We start from the raw sequence: 22,521 nt of genomic DNA on the forward strand, positions 1-22,521 counted from the left end.
CTTTTTTGTTGTGGTGATGATTTATTCATTTATTTAACAAATATTCATGGACTATTTACATGTGGTAAAGAATTTTATGAATAAGATTAAATCAAGGGAAAGAGAGAGAGAGAGGATATTCCCAGGTGAGTTTATTTTATGTAAGTTTATCAGAAAACGGTGAGAAAGAGTGTGGCCCCACCAGTATCTCCCATCACACTTACTCTCCTCCATCGGGAGGTGGGGTTTGCGTCCCCTCCCTTTGCGTCTGGTGGACCTGTGACCGCAGTGTAACAGATGCTATGTGGCTCTGAGACTAACTGGTAACAGGCCATACACTCCGCCTGGTTCTCTTGAGATGCTCGCCGTGGGAACCCAATCGACATTCTGTGAGGAAGCTAAGCAGCCACGTGGAGAGAGTAAGAGGTAGGCAGGTGTTTGGGACACCACCTGAAGTCCTTTGGAACAGCCAACTTCAACTCTCAGACCCGGAGAAGGGCAAACCCAGCTGCCCAGCCACTCCAGCTGACACCAACGGGTGCAGAGCTGAGCTATGCCTGCAGAGCCCCGCCCACATTGAAGACTCCTAAGTAAAATAAATATTGTCATTGTTTTAAGCCACTAAGTTTTGGGGTGGTTTGTCACGCAGAATAGGTGCTTGGCACACAGAGCCACGTGCATACTGGTGGTGAGAACTTTCCAGGCAGAGGCACAACAGGGGACAGGCAGCAAGGCAGGTGTAAGCTTGGTCCCTGCACAGGGAACGGCAAGGAAGCCAGTGCAGGGGGAGGGGAGTGAGAGAGGAGAAGGGGCAGAGAAGTAGGGGTCTCAGATTGCAGGGAGCGCTGGAGCCCTCATTTCCAACTGTACTGTGTACTTTGCTCCGAATGAGGTGGGCAGCCCTGGGAGGGATGTAAGCAGAGGTTGTATATTTGACATTTTTAAAGGTCATTCTGGTGGCTGTGAGGTGAGTAGACAGAAGGGGTGGGGAACAAGAGTGGAACCAGGGAAAACAGGCTAGTGTTGGTTTCAATAGTCTAGATGGGCTCGAATGGCGGCTTAGATGGTGGCGGAGGTGGCGTGAAGTGAGCCAGAGTGGGATGTATCTAGGAGGTACAGCCAACAGGATTGGATTGCGGAGTGGGTTTGGCGTGTGAGAGGACAAGAGGGGTCAGGGATAGATATGAGGATTTGTCTTGAGCAGCTGGAAGAATGGAATTTTCATCTTCCGAAACGACAAAGGCTGAGGGAGTAGCAGGTTTTGGGGGGAAGATCAGGGTTTGTCTGGTGCCTGGTGATGGAGAAGATGAGGAGGAGTCAGCAAGGGAGAAGGAGAGCTGGCCAGGGAGGTAGGAGGAGAACCCAGAGTAAGTGTTTCCCAGAGGCCAGGCAGGAAGAGTGTTTCATGCAAGCACAGGAGACCACCTGCTCGAATGCCGCTGGCCTGCTGGACCAGGGAGCTGAGGACCGAGAGATGGCCACTGAGGTGGCAGCATGGAGGCGACCTTGGTGCAAGCAGATGCTGTGGGGCGGTGGGGGTGGAGCCTGAATGGAGTGGGCTCGAGAGCACACGGGACGAGAGAAAGTGGACAGTAGTTGCTGGAAAGGGGAGAGAGAAACGGGGCTGTGGTGGCTAAAAGAGGCTGTAGGGTCAAGAGAAATTAGTGCCTTTTTTTCCCCCCAAAATATGTGTTGGATGGCTTAACAAATATTTTTGACACAGTGTTTATTGATGACGAGAATGAGTTAAGAAAGAATGAGGACAGAAATGATGTCCTTGCGGAGCGAATGGGGCTGGGAGTAGGGTGCTAGGGAGGGCAGGCCTTAGAAAGGCCCTGGGGCCATCCATCCACTGTAGCAGGAGGTGGCTAAGGACGCAGTGGGTGGGTAGATTTGGTGGCAGGAGGACGAGCAGTTTCCTCCTGAGTGTTCCTATGATGAGGCTGCAGCACAAGGAAGGAAAATGTCCTGCTGAAGACCGCCCAGCTGGCAAGACTCCACTGCCTGATCAGATAGATCTCAGGGGCATTAACACGCTTCTCTCTTAAGATGCAGATCGCTACCGGGGAACAGTTAAAGCATGCGGGTTGTTTGTACATCCGTGCGCAGTACTTCCTAACGTGACAGTCAGCGGCCATTCCAGAGCAGGCGCTGTGCAGCAGGGCCGTGCGAGCTCCTGGGGCCGCCTTGTGAAATCAGAGAGTACAGGGAATAGGGGCGAGAGGAACGGGAAGCTGCCAAAAGCCAGCTTTCCCCACTTTGGTACTTGCATACTTTCCTCATGGTGACACCAGTGCCTGGAGCACCTGAGAATCCGTTCCAATGCTGGCTTCCTGAGTTGCTCATGCTGCTCCAGAAGGTGCCTCCAAAGTGGCCACGGCTTATCAAGTGACCCTCACTCAAAGACCCCCAGTGGTCTTTCCACCACCTTCATCTACCAGAAAACACATTCTTCATCTTGACTCACAAGTTACCCTTCATCAGAAGGCTGTTTGCTTGAGTGGGGCCCTCTGATGCCACCTGCCGAGGTCCCAGCTGTTGCTCTTTACCCTGTTGAGAGAGCCCGGCTAGACGTCATTCCCTATATGCCTGGCGGTGGCATGGCAGCTGCCACTGATCTCTACCTCACCTCTTCTATCCTTGCCTGGACCAGAACATTCCTGGAGCCTTGTCCTCAGGGTGACCACGCTCGGGCCTCTCCATGACCTGCATAAAGATTCCTGTCTTGTCTAACATACTACCCATAGACTACCCACTAAGGGACTGCTGCCACTGGCACAGCCTGGGTGGTCCGTGCACTGCTGGTACCCACACTGTGGCACATTCGCTTTGATGGTAGTAATTCTCACTCTCACATCAAAGAGAGCCAACCCACTAAGTCATTCCTCAGCCAGAGTCCATTTCCTACCTTGTTCCTTGACCACATCACACCCCTCACCCCCATCACAGGAACTCTGACATGCTTTCTTCAGTCCACCCACAGGTGTTTAATATGTGCCTACCGCGTAAAACTAGCTGCCTGCTCTGTTCTGGGAGACGACATAGATGCCCACAAAGTCATCTTCTTACCCTGGCAGTGTTTATGGACATAGACTAGACTCATACACACACTCGTGTCCTCTTAGCTGAACTCTAAGTGCAATATTTGCTCGCAGAAGAGAAATTGATGGGGACTTTATGCAGGAGGACAACTCGGGCTGGTGACGGCATAGAAACACCCACTATTTGCCAGCACCTCACGGTTCTCGGGTGCCTCACATCCTGGTAAGAGACGAGCCTCCGCCAAATGGAGCAGGCCAGATTGGCTGGATTTGGAAAGTCTCTGAATATCCCTTCCTGGGAGGGATGTAATCCCATCGACCACTCCTGCCACCTGTTCTTTTTCTCTCCCCACCCTCCCTTTCCTCTAGCTCAGAAACATCCCTTCGAGAGTTTTATTCCCATATCTGTACCACTCTATACGTGCTATACAACTTCTCGTGGCCGTTTCAGGAACTACCATAGCACAGGACTTACGTGCACAAGTTCTGGAGCTAGAATGCCTTAGCTGGAATTCCAGCTCCTTTATTTACTGAATGTATAACCTTGAGCAGTTTACAGATGCTCTCTGTGCCAGAGTCCTCACTTGAAAAATGGGTTGAGGACTAAGTGACATGAAAGATGTACTTTGTGTAGAATGGTCCCTAACTCGTCATCAGTGCTCAATAAATGATAGCTACTATGATACATATATTCCATATCGAACCACTTCTACTTCCTCATCTAATAGGCTGTTGTTGAGGTACATCCCTGGTAGACGTTAATCACAGGAGATGCCACCCACCGTCACCACGGGTAAGCTCTCAGAAAGGAATAGTAATTGATAATGATTGTAACTAAAGGCTAGATCAGTTTTAAAGATCATTACAACAATGAGTTAAAATCCATTTATGGTAATAGATTTGTGAGGAAGGAAATACAAATGAACGGATGACAAAGAGCTCATAAAGAAGAAACCATCTTGCACAAATGCAGAGCGCTCTTCAGATGTTATTTGTAAACCTGAGAAGGATCTTAAAAGACTGATCCCATGCCCCAAGGCACACTTACATTTTCCATAATCCCGGATGAGAAGTTATCCCGTGTTTAAGAACTTTATGCCAACAGCCATCTTGGGAATCCTCTATAGCGAACCTAAATCCTTTCCACGGATTCAGTCAATTTCCTCTTGTTCTGATATTGCTGGCAATGAAGACACCTGGCTGGACTTCTTAACAATTTCCCATTATATACTCAGAGGCTTCTAATATTTGTAATCACCAACTTTCTCACCTCCATCTGGAATAAATCCAGTTCCTTTCACTTCTTTCCATGGGCTTTGTGTTTACTAGCCCTGCAGCCTCATTCTCTCTTCTCTGGGATCTTCTAGGGGTGCTATGTTCCATCCCTACTCAGTGGATGGGACAGAGCACCAGGTGGGACATTTAATCCACGATTAGAAAGCTGGGAAGTGGACAGGTTCATTTCTAGAGCCTTCCTACTTCCTTGTAGAGATTGGCATTGGGTGTCACCTTTCCAGTTGCCCAGAGCCCACCCTCCTCCAGTAGTTACAGCTCTTCCATCCTGTTGCTGCTTCCTTTGGCCTGTGTCCCTCCTGCTCCAGAAGTTTCCTTTCTTCCCTCCTCACCCCGACCCCACTCTCCCACCCCACTCTCCTTTCTTCTCAAGGCTCTCAAGAAAAGCATCCATCTGATCAGCTGATTCATTGTAAGGTGCTAATAACTGTTAATGGACTGATGTGTTAGCCTCCAGGGGTAGACAAGTTGTACAAGTGGGAAGAACACGTGCTTTGCTAAAAAGCAAACAAGGAATCATAAAACTGCATTACAGTAGTTTTCAAAAGAAGGTGTTGTGAGCACATGCATTGCCCTAAAAAGAATCTTCTAACTCTCCCAAGCAGAGTTGATAACTCTGTCCTTTGTGTCACCTACTAATACCTGCCTCCTGGTGCTTCTTTCTCATGAAACTTTATTATTACACAACATGGCAGAGAGGCCAAGAGCACAAACGCTGGCGCTGCACTGTCCAGGCTGGCTCCTGCTTCTAAACTTGCATGACCGCGGTTACCTTGGGTAACTGAATTAACTTCTCTGCACCCCAGTCTCCTCGACTGCAGCACGAGCATCACCTTGGTATCTACCTCCTGGTTGTGAGAGAGTTGCGTGACTTAACGTAGCGTGCACAGCCTCCACCCTGGCACACAAGCGAGGACTCTACGCGCATTCCACGCTGCGTCTTTCTCCTCCACTACAGTTGTCTTCATCTTCAAATCCCCAGGACTCAGCAAGTGACCAACACATAAAAGTTCTCAGACAAGTGCTCTTCGACAGCCAATGAATGAGGTATAGAGAATTTAAGCCTAAAGGATGGGTAGGGTTTACGACCAGAGAAACTTGGTGGAAGAACTTATCCCATGAATCACTAGAAATTGATCAAAAATAAAATAAAGGACCAATGGAGCCCCGGAGAGGGGAAGCAGCGTCTGGAAGATACCCCAGATGGAAACAGGAGAGGTCATTCAACCTCCTTAAATGGGTCAGGTATGCAGACCCAGCTTGAGGCCTCGATGATTGCTTGTAAATAATTAAGATGTGTTAAGGAGAAAATAAACTGTCTCTTGAGAGCTAAACCGAAAGTAATACATCCGAGGAGGATAATGAAATGCTTGATCAAACTGGCTGCTTGAGGCACACACAGCACATTACGGGAGCCCCTGGGAAACTGCAGTAATGCCTCCACTTGGAAAATCGGCTCGGAGAAACCACATTCTCAGCTAGGGAGGCCAGAAGGGGCCCAGCCTGCCCCAGGACTTGCCACGCTCTGGGGTGGAGAAAGTGCCAGCCTCTAGGGAGAAGGAGGCAATTCACACAGACAGGTTGGTTTGTCCTGCCTCCTTAGGTGGGACAGTCCCCGAGGGCTGTCAAACCGGCAACTGGGAGAGGAGAGATCAAGAGGCAGGGAGGGGGGCGGTTTAGGACTCGATAAATGTCTGTTGAACTGTTTGTTCAACGTGGAACTTTAGGAATCTAGATCAATTCGATGAATTTCTCCTTAAGTCCTAGTTTGGCGCAAGGCACTGGAAACATGATCAGAGGTACGCCCCTGGCCCAGCTCTCTGGAAGCCCACTGCGACCACCGCAGCCCTTCCTGCGGGCTGGCTTTTCTGAACCGCCTCAGGCGGCAGGTGTCCCAGGCACATGGTATTCTCGGGTTGCTGCAGGTCTGTGTGTGTGGGCTCCCCCCTCACCAGAGGGCACGGCACGCTCCTCTGAGCAGGGTCTGTGTCTCTGGCGGCTCTTCTACCCCCCACATGCCGACTCCACCCGCAAGGTATCTGCAGGGAGCCGGGTGCTGATAAGACCTTGTTGACTGAGTGCTTGCTTGGTGGCACAGTCCTGCCCAGGAAGCAGTTAGAGGTCACTGTCACCAGCATCCTAACAGAGCCGAAGTGTTAGGGCAGGGAGAGAAGGGGCTGAGTTAAAACTAGGAAACGAGATTTTAACGGAAAGGCTTGTTAAAACAGTAGGACTTGGCATAGCCCCGAGGGGCTTGCAGTTCACTGCGTGGAACTGTATAAATAAGGGAATAAAGCAGGATGCAAAACTGTGTATATTAATACAACAGTAGCCCAATACCACACAGTCACAGAGAGAGAGAGAGCAAATTCCAGAAGAAAATAAACCAAAACACAGTAACTAATCATCTGTGGATTCTGGGATCATGGGACAATTTGGGGTTTCTTCTTTGCGTAGTTTTACCTTCCAAATGCTCTGCAACGACACACAGTGCTCCTGTCACTATAAAGCTAAGCAGAGGCGAGGGCGTGGAGACAGCGAGGGCAGCCTGCTTTGTCAGGAGCTCGCCTGACACAGGAAGACGAGAAAACTGAAACCAGAGGGGCACAAAGGACCCTGAGCAGGTTTCTTTAGTCCCCTCTGGGGTTGAAGATGCAGAGACTTGGGCCAAGCTTGTGGGTTATAGGAAGGTGCCCCCAGAAAGGAAGAGGCTGAAAGGGGAGAAGAAGCCAGATGGCTGCGGCCTCAGAGGGAGGGCCAGGGCGCAGGTGGAGGGCTAGCCTTGCTCACCGCAAGTGTCGCCCGTTCCTGGGTGCGGATGGAGATAAGTCGGGGTTCGGGGGCCAGGTGCAGGGCAGGGCGCTCTAGGGATGCACATTTTATGGCCCTGTCACAGTGAACTTTGTGACGGTCCTAACTGGGAGTGTCTGCCTGTCCCTGGCGTTTATGGCACCCCTGACTCACCAGGGCAGAAAACGAGGAAGCAGCCCAAAGGTCACTGGGTAGCAGAGGAGGAGGAAGGAGGCAGGTTCCAAGCGTGACGGTTGGTGCCCTGGGCAGAGAGCGCTGCTCCAGGGGCGGGTGATCTGGGAACAGAGCCCTGCAGAGAAGCAGAGAGAATAAGATGGGGACAAAACCTCAGTGCTGCCAACGTGGGGTGATTTGAGCGACAATTAGACTTCCCTTCCAAGTCCAGTACGTCCTTGAGGCACGAGCTGCGTCAATACTGAAACCCCTGCCACTGAGAGAAGGCACTGGAGCTCTGGGGAAAACGCAGGGAGGCCTGGGAGGGAGGCCAGACACACTGAATGACCCTCTCCCTCGCACCTACAGCATAAATCCATTTTCCCAGCTAGTCCCCCTTATCCATCGAACCCCAGAAAGGGACACAAGACAGGCATATGTGAGAGAAACGGGTGAGATTAGGGAAGTGGAGCTTGGAGAGAAGCAGGGGCAGCCGGGACCGAAGGCCAGCAGGAACGGTGGGTGGGGGACAGCGAGGCAGGCCAGCGCGCTGCCTCAGGGGGTTCAGCAAGGCTGGGCTCAGCCACCCAGCAAACAGCTGCGCCGTGCCAGGCTCTGGGGGTACATGGCTGGCAAAGACAGACACAGTTCCTGTTCTGGGGGGAGGGGGTGTCAGACAGTAATAAATAATCATAGAAATAAATGTAAAACCGCCATGGTAACCAGTGTTACGCGTTCAGTGAGAGGATTTGGGGATGAGGAGAGGTTGCCCTCAGGAAGGGCCCTTGGAGCTGAGAATGGAGGACGAGCAGGTGTGAACCATGAGAAAACGGGAGAAGAGGCAGGGTTGGGGAGGGAAGAGCACTGTGCAGAGGGGTGGAAGGTGGGGCATGTTCCAGAAACTTAACAGGCCAATGTGTAGTGATGGGGCCAAGATGGTGGCTTGGGGGTATGTGATTCCCCTGTGTGCTACCTGTTAGCCTCCCACTGACATTCCAAACAAACTACAGGCCAGGTGAAAACAGCACCCCTGTTCCATCGGGGCAGTTTAGGACAAATCTTGCTATTTGCTCTCTTTCAACCAGCTTGCCTGCCCCACACCACAATCCTCCGACAAGCAACTCTGGAGTCATCCCACAGCCGGAGGGGCAGAAATGTGGGCTGGGCCCTGGCCTCATAGGCCATGACAATGACCTGAATCATTATCCTAACAGTAACGGAAAGTTATTGAAGGGCTTTAAGCAAAGGCAGTGACATAGTTGTGATTTTATTAATATTTTAAAAGATCACCCTGGTTCCAGGATGAAGAAAAGATAGAAGAGGCAGACAGGCTCACAGAGCAAGTTAGGAGGCTATGGCCATAGGTTAGGAGAAGCAGCTCAGATCAGTGGGGTGGCAGAGGAAACAGAGAAAAATAAACAGATTTAAGAGATGTTGGAGAGTTAAAATCATCAGGCAGAGTGAAGACTGGAATTTGTAGGTGAGAGAGAAAGAGATCAAGGGTGGTGTGGCGGTTTTAACACATGGTCCCAAAATTGTTTCAAACTCTTCTCATCAAAAGGTGGAGTTCGTGTGCCCTCCCTTGAATTGTGTTCCACGACTGCTTACCCAACAACAGAATATAGTGGAAGTGATGCTGCGTCGGTTTCTGGGCCGAGCCCTAAGAAACTGGCAGCTTTAACTTCCTGTCTCTTTTGATGTTTTCTCTTAGAATCCAGCTGCCATGCTGTGAGGAAGCCCAAGCGCATCTGTGCAGAGGCCCACAGAGAGAGGAGCCAGAGTCAGCACCAATGTACTAGCCACTGAGTGCACCATCTTGGAAGTGGGTCTTCTACCCCAATTAAGTCACTGCAGCTGACACTTTGCACGGAGCAAAGGCAAGCTGTCCCTACCAAGCCCCATCCAAACTGCAGATCTACAAACAAAATAAATGATTAGTATTGCCTTAAGTCACTAAATTTTGGGGTGGTTTATTACATAGCAATAGATAAGGTAACAGATGACTGCTAGGTTTCTGGTTTTCGTTCCTGGATGGATAGATGTCATTTATTGAGAGAGATCACTGGGAAGGACCCAGGCTTGGGGACAAAGATCACGAGTTTGGTTTTCAGCTTGTAAGTTTGCAGTGTTTTGAGACATCTAAGTTGAGAAATCATGTGGGCCGTTGGACTTGTAGAACTATGGCTCAGGAGGGAGGTCGGACTTGAAGACAGAAATTTATAAGTCAGCTGGGAATGGGCGGTGGCTAAAGCTCTGGGTGTGGACCTGGATGTAGAATGACAATAGAAGAGACCCTAGGACTGAGCGTGGGGGCTCTGACATTTTATGGCAGGGCAGAGGAGGATGAGGCTGCAAAGGAGACATGACAAGGCCAGGGCCAGTGATGCAGGAGAACAGGGGAAGATGTATCATGGGAGCCAACAGAACGGAGTGTCTCAGGAAGGAGGGCCCGTCGAGCAGGGTCAAACGCTGCCAGGAGAACATGCACATGCTGGGCCAGGCACACTTTCCCCCGGCCTCCTGGTGACCAGCATCACAATAAGCAGTGTGGCTGGGTTGCCAAGAAGCCCTGGGCTGGCACTCTGGAGGGCAAAGGCAAGATGAAGGTCACATTGGAGCCCATGAACCCATTCTTCCCTAGGGCCTTGCTTCTCAAACCGTAGTCCCTGGTCCAGGAGTATCATCACCCAGGAGCTCATTAGCAATGCAGACTCTCAGGCTCTACCCAGACGCTACTGAATCAGTCTGCACTTTAGTGAGGCTCCAGGTGGCTTGTCTGCACACTAACATGTGAGAATACATGCAGATGGGCCCCCTGAGTGGAGGCACCAACCCGGGAGCTGTACAGTAATGCAGGGAAGCAGCCAGACGAAGCGAACTGAGCTGAAAGTCACATGCAGAGCATCAGAGGCAGCCGTTCATTAAATCTACTTTTCCCAAACCCCCAATTTGTAACTCTAAACCTAGACCGCACATCACAGCCCCCTGGATAACTTTTCAAACATCAGAGAGAAGCCCAGATCCTGCCCCTCTGCATTCTGATTCAGAAGGCATGGGGAGCCTGGGCATCTGTATTCCTACCGCACAGATGATTCTGATGGGAGTCAGGGTTGATAGCCACCGCCCTAAACTGTCACTCCTCCCCTTTTGAGCATGTGCCCGTCTTAGACTGACCATTCGTTCCTTTGAGGTTGGGACTGAGACTGGACTGGGATGTTTTGATCCAGACTGCATCTCTGGCAGGCAGGCAGTGTGACTTGCCCCAGGCGCATGAGCTCTTCCTATGAGCACTGGCTTCTGACTGGTGCTCGGGTGCCAGCAGGTGGTGCCCAGAACCCAGCTGGGAGCCAGGCCTTGGGGACTGGAGTGGCAAAAGGGCCCAGGGACACGGAGCAGATGGAGGGTGGGCTGCCATCTTGCAGTTGCACTTGCAGGCTGACACCACCCTGGCTCTGGCCTAAATACCACGCTCTTGGGGTCCAGATTCTCAACAGACGTGTACGTCTGAGGCTGAGCCCCTTAAACCACAGAGCCTGGGCCAGGCCACTACATAGAACTTAGACACGTAAGTGACACTGGGCTCAGATATGCCACTCTGATAGGGCAGACCCCAGGGAGCAACCCAAGCCGGTGTGACCAACAGGAACACGACACTTCAGAGCAGGAGAGTATAGGGCACCACATTTAGGAAAAATTCTCCTGCTGGGTATTGTGCCTCTACCAGAGATGCCAGGGAAGGGTTCTAAAATGGCATGATCAGCCTCAAAAAGCCAGCAATGTGGAAACTTAGCGCCTATCCAAAATCTACCATGGATCAAACGTCTATGGATTGATTGAAACTTTTATATATGGGGGAAGAAAAAATGTTTTTTCTCATCTGGTATGGTATTTTGTGATGATGGATGCCTTTATTTCTTGTGTAAAGTGGTGCTTTCCTAAGTTTTCTAATTTAATTTAGAAAAAACAAGGCAGTTTCCTCTGGTTCTAGGAAGGTAGGGCATGTGCGTGTGTGTGTGTGTGTGTGTGTGTGTGTGTGTGTGTGTTATCGGGTCTTCAGAGATTTCAATGGCTGTGGGCAGAGCTGCTTTGTGACTTTTTTCCCCTGGAACTTTCCTGGTGGGTTCCTCTTTATACATGTCTTTTCACACAGCTGTACTTTCCAGCACATCAAATCTTTCATGGAGTCTGGTGACTGCAAAAACTCCCAGAATGGAAGAGGCTTGATACTGTGCACACACTGGAGCACTTTCTCTGGCAGTCTTTGGGAGGTGCTTGGTACATGGCGACTTTTTTGGTGATAGTTTAGGGCCCAACCACAATGACTTCCAACCACTGACTCCCTTCTTGGCACACGTCTGCGAGATCAGAACTTGCAGACAATTGGTCACCAAAGTCTAGTTAATTTCCTATAACTTAAACTTGGCCCCACTAATAATAACAACAGTATAGTAACTGGCCTTTATTGAGTGCTTATTATGTGCCAGGCACTGTTCTACGAACTTTACATGTACAAACTCATGTAGCACCCACAATAACCCTATGGGAGGTGCAGTGTGCATTTTACACATTGCAAATCACCCTCTCGTTTCACAGACCTGCAGACTGAGGTTTAGCAAGGGGAGGGGATTTGACCACGCTGCAGTCGGTTAAGGAAGAGGCATGGGGCCAGCCCCTCTCCAGCATGGGATGGTGGGGCAGGAGCATCTCCCCGGCAGCAAGGTGTGTTTTGTCACTGACTCTGTTTAAGATTGTCAGAACATAGTGATAATAAACAGTGGACCAACTTTTAGTCAGTTTTATGATTATTTTTAAATTCCTTGCTGCACGCCTTATGTTTGTGCCCCTTCCAAACGTCATATCATCTGCTTCCCCAAAGTCCCATTGAGTCCTGGGACCTGTTCTCATCAGCCCAGTGTTTCCCTGCCCAGGTCTCAGCGCAGTCTATTCCTAGGCAAGGTCAGATGGGGAAAGGAAGGAGAGTAAAGGCCGGTAGGTGCTCTGGAACCCAACTCAGACTCCACCTCCTCCAGGAAGCCTCTCCTAACATCTCTGCTCCTTGCTGGCCCTCCCTTATGCAAAGGAGGAGGTGGTGTCCTCCCCTCGGGCATTGTGGGGAGGGCTGCCTGGCTGTTTTTAGGTTTGATCTTTGAAGGCCTTCCTTGTGCTCCTGCAGATGGCGATGGCTATCTCACCACTTGGCAAACTCTGTCCCTGCGCCAAGAGCTGGCCACCAAGCCCAGCTTCTGCTGCCCCACTGTTCTGGCTGCTTCCCCTTCATGTGAGATACAGAGGAAGAAAAGGTGGTGAGCACTGATTCCGGGCAGGCTGGGAGGACGGAGGAAAGGCGGTGGGGACAGAAGACACACTTCATCGGTGTGTCTGAAAACATGCCCAAGAACTGGTTCTGCTGGGTGAGTTCACCCAGAGGTCGCCTGCCTTCTTATAGGGTAAAGCAAAATGTCCTGCTCCAGGCGACCCAGAGTTAGGGCCACTTTTCATTCTAGGCTGAGTGATTGTTTCGTTTTGAGGTTTTTTTTCCCTAAACCAAATTACTTCTTTTTATTCATGCATGGATGCAGCCAGACTGCAAATGTAGGGCTATGTAATGGGTGGGAGGGGTGGGGGTGCACGGCAGGAGGAGGGCTTCTGGTGCAGTAGGAGAAGATCAGAAAGTCACTGGCCCGGCCAGCGAGGATGGTCTTTTCCTCTCAGCCTCCCTCCCTCCGGCCTGGAAGCATCTTCCCTGTCTGGATCTCATAGCTGAGACAGGCTTTCTCGTGACTGATCATTGCAGACTCCTCGCTCCTGTGGTGCCTGTACAAACTCTGTGCTCAGTAAAGAATTGTTTGGATGAAGGAACAAACCAACCAGACCATCTAAGCTGAAGAAGAGGGGCCTTCTGCCTTCATCGGATGGACTTCCTGGCAGATCCTGGGCCAGCCTGAGCTAATGGTCTTTTCTAGTTCTACCTCTAGACCGTTTGACTCAGCCTCTCCCCAGCACCAGGTTGCACTCTGCTTGAGGGCCCCAAGGCTAGGCCCTGAGACATGAGGATGGAGGAGGAGTCTGAGGGCCTAGGAGAACCTCTGTGAGCTGTGGGCCAGGCGGTTCTGGGCTTGCGTGTGTGTGCTGAGAAGTGAGCTCTAAACCATAGCCTCCTGGATCTGCTCCCCTAGACTTGGGGCTCCTGAGTTCCCTGGTACAGCTCCTCACCTCCTCCTCGCTCTTGCTGGATCCTGGAAGCCCGTAACAAAGTCTGAATCACAAACTGATGGCCAAACGCACTGAACTAAAGATACTCCTAAAATTTCCCCAACCCCCGTTTCTCAACTTCCCTGACTCCATTTTGTTTCCTTCCCGTGCCCAGGCACCCGAACGCCGAGGCCCCCATTCCAGCCCTTAGCTGCTCCGTAGGTCCCCACACAACGACTTTGCTATTAAGCACTTGATTCAACCATATAGTCGTGAATGTCTGATTGCTATTTTGGAGCATTTCCCCCTCTTCCAAGTTTTCAATGACCAAAGAACCGGAAGGGCTGAGGAGCTTTGCCTTTGGAAAGGGCCTTTCTAGTTTGTTTTATTTATTTATTTATTTCTGTGAAGGATTTGAGTCTTCTCTCGCTGTGTGAATGATTGAATGATACTGGACAAGTTGCGGTGTCTCTCTGCTCAGTTTCCTCATATGTGGCACAGACGTCAGCACTCTGTCTGGTTTTAAGGCAACAGTTAAGATTCTGGATAGTGAAGGTACCTAGAGCCACACATCCTGGACATTCTGGGACAATCCTGATTTCAAATACTTTGTCCCCATCTTCAGATCTTGCGTCTGATCCTATAATCTAACTTGGGATAAGAAAATACGGTCTCGAGAGTGCTTTGAATTCTTTATTCCAGCAACAGGTTGGAATTTTATTTCCTAACATGCAAATAAAAAGCATTCGGATCCTGGGCACTGGCCTGGAAACTGCTGTCTGGAGCACAGAAGTGTGATTCTGCCCGGCAGGAACACAACCGTGTCGCTGGAGGACCTTCCTGGGGAGGCTCTGGGAGAGCTGCTGCCTCTGCCCTCGGTCCCCGTCTCACCCACCCCTGGGCGCTGGACAGAAAAGAGGTTACTCACCTGCACAGAGTGTCCACAGCACAGGCCACATCTTCCCCACCGTGATCTTGCTTTCTCTCTGCCCCAAACCCAGCCTGGCACTGGCAGGCACCAGGCAGGTCTGGGCTGACTGGTTAAAGCTACAGTAGCCTCTGGCCCGGCCCAGCCTGAGGTCCCTGCAGTTCTTCCTCTTCCCACTCACCTTTGCCCAGCCTGGCCCACAGGCCCTGCCCCTCTGCTGGGCTGGCAGGTGAGCTCACCTGTGGGCTGGCCTCACACTCCACCTGCTCCATCAAGGTCCCGAGAGGAGGCTGCCGTCCTTTCCCCTTGAACCAGTCACATCCCCTGCCTTTCCCTAGTTAGCAGGTGTACAAAGTCCTGGACTTCTCACAAAGGTGTGGTCCTCTCTTATAACTGACAGGAACTTGTCTCCTCATAATAAAAAGGAAACGCTCTCAGAGGTAGGGTCCAAGCCAATAAAAGAAGGGTGTGGCCCACATTTACCGAAACACTTCGAGCAAGACACAATATATTCCGTTTCTCTACTTCTCCCCTCTTCTACGGTGCCCACCCCACAGCACGCTGGAGATACAGTCCCGAGGAAGATGGACAGTCCCTACGCTCAGAGTTGAGAGTCCGGTGGGAAAAGTAGTGAGTACACAAGTAAACGAAGATCATCTTGGAGACAGTGTGACCAACACATCCCTGTTCTCCCGGGACTGTCTCAGTTTCCAATCCACAAGGGACTCCCTCAGGCCCAAGCAAATTGAGATGCTGGTCACCGTACTCAAAGAATGATAAATGCTGTGGCAAACATAATTCCCCCTGAGCGGCCACTGCTACTTGTTTCTTCCATACATATTCTGTTAATATATATATGATAGAGTATACACAAGTGACAGTATGCCATATACACTGTTTTGCAATGAGATTTGGTTTTGTTTTCTATTTTTCACTTAAAATATCTTGGAGAGTTTTTAGTATCAATACATATGGTACTACACACAGTACTACCACCGTCTATTTAATGGATGATAATATATGAGCGACATAATTTGTTTAACTGAACTATACGTTTAGGATGTTTTACCTCATCTTTCACAATTATGAAAAGAGTTGCAACTAATATCTATTATGCATATGTTATTTCACACATGTGATTATATATGTAAGATAAATTCTTAAAAGTAAAATTTCTGAAATGGCTCAAAGGTTACGCACATTTATAATTTTTATAGATATTGCCAAACTGTCCTCCATAAGGATTTTACTAGCCGACACTCCTATTAGCAGCATATGAGAATGCTTATCTCCCCGCGAACACACTAACATATTTATCAAACATTGATAAAACAATTATCAAATGTTTTGCTCTTTGCCAGTCTAAGTAGAAATTATGTGTATATACAATTTACTTCAAAAAATTAGCAGTGAAATTGAAAATCTTTTTATATAGTTGTACATTATTTATATTTCCTTTTCTGTGACTAGGTAGTTCATTTTCCCATATTTTTATTGGGTTGTTGGTCCTAGCTTATTGATTTCTAATAGCTCTTTGTATATTAGAGAAACTAACTTTTAGATATGATAACTATTGCAGATAATTTCCCCACTATTTCCTTGTATTGTGAATTTAGAATTTCCTACGTAAATTATTTCATCAATCCTTTGTGGCTACTAGGTTTGGTTGACATATAAAAGTTGTTGTTTTCTGTTTATTACAGATTTTCTGTTTATTATTGAATTCTGTCAGGTACCTTGTTGAATATGTAATATTCTCTCAGGTACCTTATTGAATTCACTCAGGTACCTTATTGAATACGTAATAAGTTTTCAGCCCAACATTTTAAAATGCCATCGCCATGTTAGTCTTCCTAACACACAGACCTGATGATGTCATTTGTCTGCTCAGGTCCCATCAATGACTCTGCAGAACCTAACAAATGAAATGCAGCTCCTTAAATTGGCCTTTAAGGCATTCTAGCATTTGCTCTCTAATACAGCCTACCTTCCAGAAATGACCTTCTAGATTGTGTAACTTATGCTCTGACCAAGTTAGACATCTTTTTACACCTGGAACACATCCTTTCTTGCTCCAAAACTTTTTCCCTGCCATTGCCTCTGTAATCCGTGTTTCCTTGTTATAATCCAACTTGTCCTTCAAAAGCCAGATCAGATATCACCGTTTCTTCCATGAAGCCTTTCCTGACTTCCTCAGCCAGAAGGGCTCTCTCCCTCCTTTGAACTCACACAGCACTCTGGGTCTCTTTTAGGGCACTAACTACATTCTGTCTTATGCTCAAGTTATTTTTGGTCTGTGTCTCATTCCTCCTAATAAACTGTGAGCTCATTCATTCAGCCAGTTTCTCATGACACTATGTGCCAGGCGTTATTCCACCTAGCTAGGAAGAAAGACAACTTTGAGCTATGTGTCTTACTAACTTCCATCAAATACAGCGCCTGATGCGTAGTAGGTAATCAGTAAATATTTGTAAGTGGATAGACAAATGGATGGATGGACAAGTGGGTGAAAGGGGTGATTATAGAACGTGCAGGATGAGAGGTATGGACCATGGGGTTGCCAGGCTTTGCTTTGATCATAGTGATGGGGGTGGGTACAATGGGGTAGGGTAGGTTATGAGCTCACTTGGAGTTTATGAAGCTCGCAGAATCTTTGTACCACCCAGGGTTGCCAACTGACCATCCCATGGGCTGTGAGTGAGGGGGAGGGAACGTGGAGGGTGAACACAACAGCCCAGTTTACTGTCCAGAGACGGCTCTGTTAAAAGGAATGTCACCCTGGCCACTAGCAATGACTACTCTTATAGCACTGTGGTTCTCTCCCAATACCTACCTCTCAGAGGACCCTCCCCATTCTATAAATCTGTTATTTTTTTCTAGGCCTCTCTAAGTTGACATGAGGCTGAGGCGAGTTTGTTTATTCTTCTAGATCCTTGGATTTAGACTATTTTCTGGAAGGACTTTGAATAGGCAGTCCCAGGCAGGAGGGTATGGAGAGAAAGCCCAGAGAAAACCTTTTCTTTAGGCCTCTCCATCTACAAAGCAGGAACCTCGTCCAATCCGCTGCGGAGCGTCAGTGTCGGGAGAGTGAGCCGGGAAGGAAGGAGTTAAGCGAGGCCTGCATTCCTTCCTCTCAGGGGTCTGCCAGCCTATGGGGCCAGAGACTAAATTTAGAGGGTGGCTAAGGTTTCCTGTTAACAGCTGTCCTGCCCCTCAGAGAAGAAGCACTCTAGAGAGGAGGAGGTTGGTCCTTCTCTCACGGGCTGGAGCTTTTGTCCGTTTCATCTGGGTCCCTCAGCCCTTGGGGTGGACACACGGGCAGGTCCTCGGTGAGTGTACTTCTCCCCTCCCCTGTCCTGGAGAGCCTGGGAATTAGGACCAAAGGGGCAGCGGCTCTGTCCTGAGTGCCAGGCCCTGCCGTGGTGTCTGAGACCAGCTGCCCGGGGATTTCATATCCCTTAATAGGCTGTGGGATGGTGCCTGAGCCAAAGGCCCTGACTCCTGTGGCCTTGGTTAGAGTCACGGAGGAAGACCAGCGGCACCTCCCCCAGCAGAGACAAAGGGGTGCCCGTGAGTGCAGGGCCGTGTGCGTGCACTGCCTGGTGTCCTGTTAACAGTAGCTGGGCCAGGTCAGACTAGATTTCCCTTGGGAATCCTTTGCCCACCAGGATATTAGCATGTGGTGACCTTCCCATCCCTAGTTCCACTGAGGCGACATCACTGACACCCACCCCCAGTAAAAACCTCTAGAACCTGATTCTCTAACTGCCTTTTTCTTGCCAAACTTTCAGAGGCTGGCAGGCTGTCATGGCGACCAGTGGGGACCCAGAGGAGGAGCAGGTGGTCCCAGGCGAGGAGGATGAAACCAACGTGAGGGCGGTGCAGGCCCACTACCTCCGGAGCCCCTCCCCCAGCCAGTAAGTGCGCTGATTTCCCACCCTGGCAGCCACGGCAGGGTGGGGGCGGGGAGCAGGATGAGCCGTGGGCCCCAGGACGCCACAGCCACCGTCTAAGTCCACTCACTTAACAAACAGAACTGAGTGCGTTTCTGTGTCGTACTTTCTGGAGGGGCAAACGTGCAAACAGATGGCAGTGTGGCATGGTAAGTGCTAGATGTTAGCATGTCTAGGGGCCAATGTGTGGTGGGCCAGGGAAGGGAACAACCAGACTTGGAAGGGTCACAGGAGGCTTCCTGATGATGTCGGACCCGAACCTCGAGGGATGAGTAGGAGTTTGGCAGATCCACCTGCTAGAGCTTCATTCACTAGGATTGGGGCTGGGTGTGGGGACGACAGGCCATAGATCATAAGAGAAGGGACCAGGAGAGGAAGAGGCCCATGGAACAGTTCCTAGTACTGAAATAATTTTTTATCCATGATCAAGCTGTGTCTTTCAAACTGGGAGATGTGCGTGCCTGGGGCAAGCGGCAGGGCGCCAAGAGACAGGGAAACAGGATGCATCTTCCTGGAGAATCCTCTTCATTTTATGACATTTAATTTAAAACTTTCTTGTTTACATTAAAAGAATTGAGAAAACATTATGATGTAGAGTGACAAATCTGCATGAATTTTTAAGACAAATCATGAGACATTAAAGAAGTGTCATATTCAACTGCCCGCTGAAATGATAGCGTGTGCCTGTCTGTCGTCTTCTGCTATAAATGATAGCAGGGACCTGACTTCTAATCATAGCTCTGTCACCAAATTGATGAGAAGAATAACTCAAACGATTGAGCCTGTGTCTCCTTGTCTGTGAAAAGAGAAAGAAAGGCCCAACAAAAATATCTCAAAGTAACTTTACCTCTAAGTATGTATAACTCTGTTTGACTTCACTGTTTCTAAGTTCTGGAGTCTTGCTGGCTCCTGCTTCTCGGGGTTCAAAACTCCTCGCCACTGGGTTAAGATGGAAGCAAGGGCAGGTGCTCCCCAGTCACAGGTGAGAGCATTTGGCCTAAATGGAGCTTGGGGACTCTTTAAAACTCAGCATTATGTTGCCACTTAGAAAAATGATCAGGATTGAGAGATGTAAAATACACCCCTCTCTTCTTGTACACTCCAGGGTAAGGGCAGAGGTAGCTTTGTGTGTGGTTGGGGTAAGTGGCAGGTTTGTGTATTACTTAGGGCAATGTTCACCATTCTATCAAAAGGACGTTTCTTTCTTGCTCAAATAAGTTCCAAAACGGGACCCTGAGCAGTAATTCAGGAACCAAGGCCCCTTCCATCTTGTGGACGCACCATTTTAAATCACGGCTCCTAAAGTCACTGTGCTCATCCGTACCAAGACAGAATGGAGAAGGGCACAGAGAATTTCCCAGGAGGTTTTTATGGGCCAGATCTGAGAATGGCCACTTCACTTCCACTCATATGCCATTGGCTGGAACTCAGCAAGGCCATGCTTTCTTGCAAGGAAGGATGAGAAGTAAGATCCATTAGCCCAGGAAACAGAGGCAGTGATTTTGTTGATACATAGCAGTCTCAGCCACAGTATACCCCTCGAGTCAGTCAATCCACGCTACCTTTTCCCCACTCATAGCACATGTTTCCTGCCTCCCAAGTGAGACAACCCCAAATCCCACTCTCCAACTGCTGTATACATAGTTCAAAGGCCGCGTTCTCTGAGGGATGTGCATTCTCTCCCTCAGGTCTGGAGGTAACACCTTATGGTCTTGCTAGGATAACTGCCAAAAAGGCTCCCATTTTATAAAGAAAGGAATGGGAGCCATATTGATAGAAACCTATGATTGATGAGCATGGCTAGTGCAGATGTGGGGAAACCGCCTAGATCTGACCTTGATTTGGATATCTGGGAGGAACTCCCTTGTCGGTTGTTCTCTCTGGCCTGTAGCCCTACCTTCTGCGCCTTCCTCCTTGTCTGTTACCCTCCGTAGCCACATCTGAAGTGGGGTGGGAGGCATGTCTTCCTTGAAGTCTGTATAGCTTTTGCAGACTGTGTCCTGCTCATGGAAATTTGGGGGCCCAAGGGCTGTTTTGAGGCTCATAACATCCAAAGGCTTTTTAAATCCGTGGTTTCTTTGAAAACATGATCCCTTCGAAAAACTCAATAAGTTTCTGATCTCTGTAGACCAAACGACTCCTTGTGTTAGCAACCACACTCAAAGTTCTTTCTTACATATCATTTTCCGTCCTGATTCATTTGTTTGCTTCCTTGTCTCAACTCAATGACAGTTATCTGGAGAGGTTATCTGAAACTGTAAATTTGGGTGGGAAATCCAGGATGCATGTTGTGGTTTCTGGTGTAATTGTTAGAAAGTTTGCAACAGAACATAAAGCTAACAAGCTAATGAGGGGAGGATGAGATAATAAAATATAATCAATCCAAAAGAAGAAAAGAAAGAAGACAAAAAGAATACAAAAGAAGCATAACAAATAATAAGAAAATAGTACGATGACAGATTTAAATCCAAATATATAAGTAACTACATTAAATGTAAATAGACTACTCCAATTAAAAGACAAAGATTATCAGACTCAATTTGTTAAAAAGCCTACATACTGTTTACAAGAGATATACCTTAAAAATAAGGACATACAAAGGTTAACAATAGAAAACTTATACTACACTGTTCCAGTTACTATTGTTTATAACTTCAAAATTTAGTGGCATAAAAAAAACCATTTTATTATGTTCTCCACCTGAAAAAGGCACAGTGGAATTAGCTTGTCTTTAACCCAAGATGTCTGCAGCTTCAACTGGAAAGATTTGAAGACTGGGAATGACTTTAAGGCTGAGGGTGACTCAGAGGCATCTTCACATATTTGGCCATTCATGTAGGGATTTTTCTGGGCTGTTGGCCAAAATATCTAAGACGGTCTCTCCATATGGGCCACTTTGGGCCTTCTCAAAGCATGGTAACTAAATTCCAAAAGTTACATCCGAGAGAACAAGACAGAAGTTTATTAATTTTCATTATCTAACCCGAGAAGTCACATAGTGTCACTTCTGCCAACTCTGCTGTCACAAAGATCCACAAAGTTTCAAAGGTAGCCAACACAGACTCCATCACTCCAAGGAGAGGTAGCAAGGTGATATCCTAAAGAGAGTGAGTGGGATACTGTGGTCATCTTTGGAAAATACAAGCTGCCACAAATGGAAACACTAACCAAAAGCAAGCCAGTGAAGCTATATCGATATCAAACAAGGCAGATTTTAATGTAAGCATTATTAGAGACAAAGAGAAAAAGAGGGGCATTTTGTAACAATCAAAGTTTCAGTTCACCAGGAAGATATAATAATTTAAAATTTCTGGCCGGGCGCGGTGGCTCACACCTGTAATCCTAGCTCTCTGGGAGGCCGAGGCGGGCGGATTGTTTGAGCTCAGGAGTTCGAAACCAGCCTGAGCAAGAGCAAGACCCCGTCTCTACTAAAATTAGAAAGAAATTAATTGGACAACTAAAAATATATACAAAAAATTAGCCGGGCATGGTGGCACATGCCTGTAGTCCCAGCTACTCGGGAGGCTGAGGCAGGAGGATTACTTGAGCCCAGGAGTTTGAGGTTGCTGTGAGCTAGGCTGACGCCATGGCACTCTAGCCCGGGCAACACAGTGAGACTCTGTCTCAAAAAACAAACAAACAAACAAACAAACAAAACAAAATTTCTACGTCTAATAATATAACTTCAAAATATATAAAGCAAAAAATAGACAGAACTGAATGAAAAATTAAAATTCACAATCTTAGTCAACTGTATGTATTTTTTTTAAAAACTATCTCAGCAATTGATAGAATGAGGCCAAAAAAATTATTAAGACTGAAGGAAATTTGAACAAAACAATAAACAAAATTAACCTAACTAACATTTAGAGAACGTGTACCCAACAACTGCAGGATTTATTATGTACACATGGAACATTTACTTAAATAGATCATATACTGGACCATACTTATGTCGACAAATTTTTAATGATTGAAATCATACAGGATATGTTCTCTGACCATAGGAGAATGAAGGTAGAAATCAATAAAAAAAAGAAATAATAGAAATCCAAATTAAACCATAATTCAATACTAGTGCATGCTCACTAGAGTATCTAAAATTAAAGACTGACAATAGCAAATATGAATGAGGATATGAAGCAATCAGAACTATTCATTGCTGGTGAGA

At 48.2% G+C, this 22,521-nt stretch overlaps 1 protein-coding gene across 1 annotated transcript in view; it reads left to right on the top strand.

The window, feature by feature from the left end:
• The first annotated feature begins 18,204 nt into the window (after positions 1-18,204).
• DUSP27 (dual specificity phosphatase 27 (putative)) overlaps positions 18,205-22,521 on the top strand; it is a 28,004-nt gene continuing 23,687 nt past the window's right edge. The window contains exon 1 of the mRNA XM_012657747.1: positions 18,205-18,314. Within this exon, the coding sequence (XP_012513201.1) occupies positions 18,205-18,314 (110 nt within the window). The remainder of the gene's footprint in view (positions 18,315-22,521) is intronic.

This window comes from Propithecus coquereli, unplaced genomic scaffold, assembly GCF_000956105.1.
Source record: "Propithecus coquereli isolate 6110/MARCELLA unplaced genomic scaffold, Pcoq_1.0 Scaffold56, whole genome shotgun sequence".
NCBI lineage: Eukaryota > Metazoa > Chordata > Mammalia > Primates > Indriidae > Propithecus > Propithecus coquereli.